Genomic DNA, 5,642 nt, shown 5'->3' on the forward strand with positions numbered 1-5,642 from the left:
AGTAACTACTATATATTTGTATATAAATACATGTATTGTTTAATTTATTTTTAACATGTATTTTATATTTTAGTATATATTTTATAAAATGTTCCATATATCTCTCACTTTACTTAAATAAAAAAATTTTTATTTGAAAAGAATTAAGTGATGCATGAATTTCAAGTTTAAAATAAGATTAGTTTAATTAGTTTGATGTGATGTCATTTGCTTTTGTTTTCTGAATGTATAATTAAATAGTGCATATTTGAAGTTAAAATTTATGAATGTTGGCTCTTGAAAGAGTAAGGAAAAAGAAAAAATATTATTGATAATCTGAAAAATCTGAAAATTGATTCTTGAAGCAAGAAAAAGTAGCAAAAAATAAAATAAAAAGCATGTTGCAAAAAAAAAATATATGCATGTAAGAAAGAAAAAAAAATGGCGAAAAGAAAAAAATAAAAAGCAGAAAAATCTATTACTACCCAAAAATGCAGGAAAAGGAGGGCAGATTGAAAAAGCCAGTAACCATTTAAACCAAAAGACAAGGGTAAAAGGCCCAAGGCTTTGAGTATTAATGGATAAGAGGACTCAAAGAAATAAAATTCTGGCCTAAACGGCTAAACCAAGCTGTCCCTAATCATGTGATTGTGGCGTGAAGGTGTCAAGTGAAAAGTTTGAGACTGAGCAGTTAAAGTCGTGGTCCAAAACAAAAAGAGTGTACTTAAGAACTCTGGACACCTTTATCTGGGGACTCTAGCAAAGCTGAGTCACAATCTGAAAAGGTTCACCCAGGTAAAGTGTTTGTGGCATGAATATATCCGGTGGTAATACTGGAAAAAAGAGTGCTTAGGGTCATGACCAAGACTCTAAAAAGCTGTGTTCAAGAATCAAAATAAGCTTAACTAAGAGAGTCAATAATATCATCTGGATTCTAAGTTCCTAAGGATGCCAACATCTCTAAGTTTCAATGGATAGTGAGATGCCAAAACTATTCAGAAGCAAAAAGCTACTAAGTCCCGCTCACCTGATTTTAACTAAGCTTCATTTGAAACTTAGAAATTTATTGTATCTTAATTCTCTTTTCTATCTTACTGTGTTTTTAGTTGCTTGGGGACAAGCAACAGTTTAAGTTTGGTGTTGTGATGAGCGGATATTTTATATGCTTTTTGACATCACTTTCATATAGTTTTTAGTAGTTCTTGTTTAGTTTTTATTGAGTTTTATAGGTTTTAGTGTTAAAATTCACATTTTTGGATTCTACTATGAGTTTTTGTATTTTTGGGCAATTTCAAGTATTTTTCTGGCTGAAATTGAGGAGCTGGAGTAGAAGTCTGATTCAGAGACAGAGAAAGCACTGCAGATGCTGTCCAGATCTGACCTGCCTACATTCAGAAGAGCTTTTCTGGAGCTACAGAAGTCCAAATAGAGCGTTCTTAACGGCTATTGAAGGCTGACTTCTAGATCTTTCCAGCAATATATAATAGTCCATGCTTTGCTTCGGATTAAAAGGCCCAAAACTGGCGTTCAACGCCAGCTTCCTACCCCCTTCCAGGCGTCCAGCGCCCAAAGAGCAGAGCCTAGCGTCCAAAGGCTCAGAGAAGACCCCCTAGCTGGCATTCCACACCCAAGGAATCTTATAGCACGTGGACCTCATTAATGCTCATCCCAAACACTCACCAAGTCGGACTCAGAAGTGGATTTTAGCACTAAAAAGACTGTTTTACCCTTACTAGTCATTTGTTTAGTATTTAAGGGATTAGATTCATGTTATTCGTACACTTTCACCACCATTCAGCATTATTATGTTTATTCCATTGTATTTTTACTTTCAGTATGTGTTTCTAAACCTCCTAGGTTGAGGAGAGGAGCCTTACTTAGTCCCATGAATTAATAAAAGTATTACTGTTTCCCTTCGATCCGTGTTTGATTAATTCTAAGATGTGTATTCGTTCTTCATCACTATGAATGCGTTGAACTGGCATAAGGTTATCACATTTTACATGGGTTCAGAGTGCGTCTTTCATCGGACAATCATGAACTGCCAGCTTGAATATACATCTCTCAGATGACTAATCTACTACTTCGTTGGGGACTTCTCGAGACATCAGTTCAGCCGATTTCCGGGGAGATTAGAGTCTCTGTGGTAGAGGCTAGAACTAGTACGAGCTTCACCCTCAATCAGAATGGATCCACACTAAACCTGGGGTTCAGATCTGGAGGAGTATTGGCAGCTGCTCAAACCAGTGTCAATCACATACAGCCTGCCATTGAAGAAATCACTCACAAGCAAAGAGAGTAGTACTACCAGATTTAATTCAGAAAGACAAAGCAACTCCAATCCTCAACTCTATTCCTATCCCTGAGTATAATTTCATTCACAGTATTTTCTACCCCTTTTGATTTATTCCTTTTATGGTTTAACCAAATTCAAACCAATAATTTTCTGATCTGCCTGACTAAGACCTGCAAGATAATCATAGCTTGCTTCAAACCACAAACCTCGTGGATCGACTCTGACTCGCTCATGTATTACTTGGATGACCCAGTGAACTTGCTGGTATAGCTGTACAAAAAGTGTAGAGATTCGTGCACCACAACTGCATTAGTTGAAAGAATTTTCATTGCTATAAACATCATAAAGAGCCGGCTTCGTAATCGTATGGGATATGAATTTTTAAATGATTGATTAGTGACACATATAGAAAGAAAGACATTTGATGTGTTGACAATAAAAAGATTATTCAATCTTTTCAAAACATGAAACCCAAAAGAATGAAATTCTAAATTATTTGTTATTATTTTAACTTATTATTTTATTGATTTAATTTGTTAGTTAAATAATTTGAGGAGTAATTATATTTTATAATACTATAGTATAATTATATAAATTATTATTATACTATATATATTTTGCCCCACTGATAAAATTTTTTGGATCCGTCACTGGTCATGCCATTTGGGATGAAGAACATGGGAGCGACCTACCAGAGATTGATGAATAAAGTCTTCAAGGACCACATTGGTAAGTCGGTAGAGGTTTACGTAGATGACATACTTGTGAAGATGGGTGAGCTGGGTAGCTTAGTAACCGACTGGAAGAGCTTTTCTGGAGCTAAATAAGTCCAAATGGAGCGTTCTCAACGGCTAGGGAAAGCTGACTTTCAGAGATTTCCAACAATATATAATAGTCCATACTTTCCTTCGGATTTAAAGTCCCAAAACCGGCGTCCAACGCCAGCTTGATGCCCCTTTCTAGGCATCCAGTGCCCAAAGAGCAGAGCCCAGCGTCCAAAGGTCCAGAGAGGACCCCCTAGCTGGCGTTCCACGCCCAAGAGACTTCATAGCACGTGGATCTCATTAAAGTTCAGCCCAAACACTAACCAAGTGGGTCTCAAAAGTGAATTTTAGCACTAAATAGACTGTTTTACCCTTATTAGTCATCTGTTTAGTATTTAAGTTATCTTATTCATGTAATTCAGGAGATTGGAGAACCTTTTACACCTCCCACGGAGGGAGGTCTGCCATATTCATGTTTCTACATTGTTTTTATCTTCAGTATGAATTTCTAAACCTCTTAGGTTGAGGGGAGGAGCCCTGCTGAGTCCTATAAATTAATAAAAGTATTTCTATTTCTTCTTCGATCCGTGTTTGATCTATCTCTAAGATGTATATCCGATCTTCATCATGATGAACAGGACGATCTGACAAATTGGCTCTGCTCATCACATTAAGATGAACATGCCTGACAAACACTTGCGTCTACTTGGGTTTGTGTGAATACTTGGTCGGAAAGCACGAACCAACAGCTATGTTTATACATCTCTCAAACAGTTAATCCACGATTTCGTTGGGAACTTCTCGAGACACCAGTTCAGCCAATCTCTGGGGAGATTAGGATCTCCGTGGTATAGGCTAGAATCCAAAGAAGCAGCGTTCTCTGATCCGAAAGATTCGACCTTGTCTATGGCGCTTTGAGTAGAATTGCCAAGAGAATGATTTGCTAGAGTTTCACCCTCCGTCAGATTGAATGACCACTGACAATGGCGTTTGACCTGTAACAGAGGAGATCAAGGACTATTGACGTGGCTTTGATCACTTACATCCTGCCATAGAAAAAGATCATTCACAAGCAAAGAAGACAGTAATACCAGAGTTATTTCAAAAAGACAAAGCAACTCCAACGCTCAATCTAATCCTATCATCCATTCCTATCCCTGAAAACACATGCTTTACACATACAACGTATGTCTTCATAGTTTCACAACCACAACCTTCTAATTTCGCCTGACTAAGACCTGTAAGACAACCATAAGCTTGCTTCAAGCCACAATTCTCGTAGGATCGATCCTGACTCGCTCAGGTATTATTTGGACGACTCAGTGTACTTGTTGGTACTGCTGCTGTTGTACGAAATAGTGTGGATTATGCGTACAAGCGCAACAAAGTTTTTGGTACTGATGACTGATTATAGGCTAATTTTATTATACAACTAACATTAGTTGATCTCAATGGAGGCCATAAATTATTTGCTCAATAATCCTTATCCAACTTTTTCCAGCACTAACAAGTGGGGCACGCTACATAAACATGCAAAACTACCTGCCCTTACATATCCCAAATTGGCTAATTACTAATAATAATAATATGTAGATTTCATTCACAGCAGCCATAGCCAATATCCAATTTATTAATATTATTGGGAGAATCTAACTCAACTCTAAAACTATCAAGATTAACGTATGAGGTTTCTAATAAAATTTAGGCCAAAACTCAAAAAACAATAAACAAAACACGAAATAATATATACATTATTACAAAGTTATTGACAGAAATAACAGAAAATTAAGATTCAGAAGATAGAGAATGCATGGTTTGGATATTTCAAAGTAGAAGTTATATCTCACAAATCATAATGGATGCAAAATACTACCAATCAAGGTTATCAATAATAGCCATAGCCACATCACATATATGCTTCAAACCTTCTTCTCTACGAGCAAGATCACGAGGATAAACCAAATCAGGGTAGCGTCTGAAAGCGTTGTGACATGCATTTGGGTAATCTTTTGCAGCAGTGATGTGCATGTAAGCATAGTCATAGTTCTCATCAGAAAGTTCCTGAACCGAATCTTGGAGTGCATCACCAGCATAAGAGTATTTGTCTGCACATTCTTTGAGGACCATTTTTAAGGTTGTGCTGTTGGTTTTTGGACTAAGAAGCTTAGAGGACAAATAGGAAGAAGTTGAGGTTGCATTGGTCATTGCAATTCCAACCATGATCACTGCTAAGCCCTTTGAATCTGCGGTTGGGCTACTAGGATCAGATTTTAGGGAAGAGAAGCATAGGTTATAGTACTTTGTGTTCTTGCAAGTTCTCTTTATCAAAGTTGTATCTCCTTTCACTAAGTTATATTGCTGTTGTGCTACAAAAAAGAGAAACAACAAGAGCATCTTAGAAGCCATTTTAGGGTGTTGGAATTTGGCCCTAGTTGGTTTCTTCTCGAGAGGTTTTTGAGGTTGAAAAGGAGAGAGTTAAAAAGGAAAGTATTGCCTACAAAAATTTATTGGGTTTATATATCTATATATTTCACAAAAATATTTAAAAAAATAACAAAAATCAATCAATACAAATTTATCTTATTTCGTATTCATTAATTTTC

General features: G+C 36.5%; 1 protein-coding gene across 1 annotated transcript; it reads right to left on the reverse strand.

The window, feature by feature from the left end:
- On the reverse strand, positions 4,753-5,543 carry LOC107621646 (cell wall / vacuolar inhibitor of fructosidase 2). The gene has a single exon (XM_016323676.2). The coding sequence runs from the start codon at positions 5,443-5,445 to the stop codon at positions 4,909-4,911; it is 537 nt and encodes a 178-aa protein (XP_016179162.1). The 5' UTR covers positions 5,446-5,543; the 3' UTR covers positions 4,753-4,908.

This window comes from Arachis ipaensis, chromosome B10 (genome assembly GCF_000816755.2).
Source record: "Arachis ipaensis cultivar K30076 chromosome B10, Araip1.1, whole genome shotgun sequence".
NCBI classification, from domain to species: domain Eukaryota; kingdom Viridiplantae; phylum Streptophyta; class Magnoliopsida; order Fabales; family Fabaceae; genus Arachis; species Arachis ipaensis.

Bases quoted from the DNA above. Each gene is read 5' to 3' on its own strand.
- LOC107621646 (XM_016323676.2), bottom strand. From the start codon at position 5,445: ATGGCTTCTAAGATGCTCTTGTTGTTTCTCTTTTTTGTAGCACAACAG.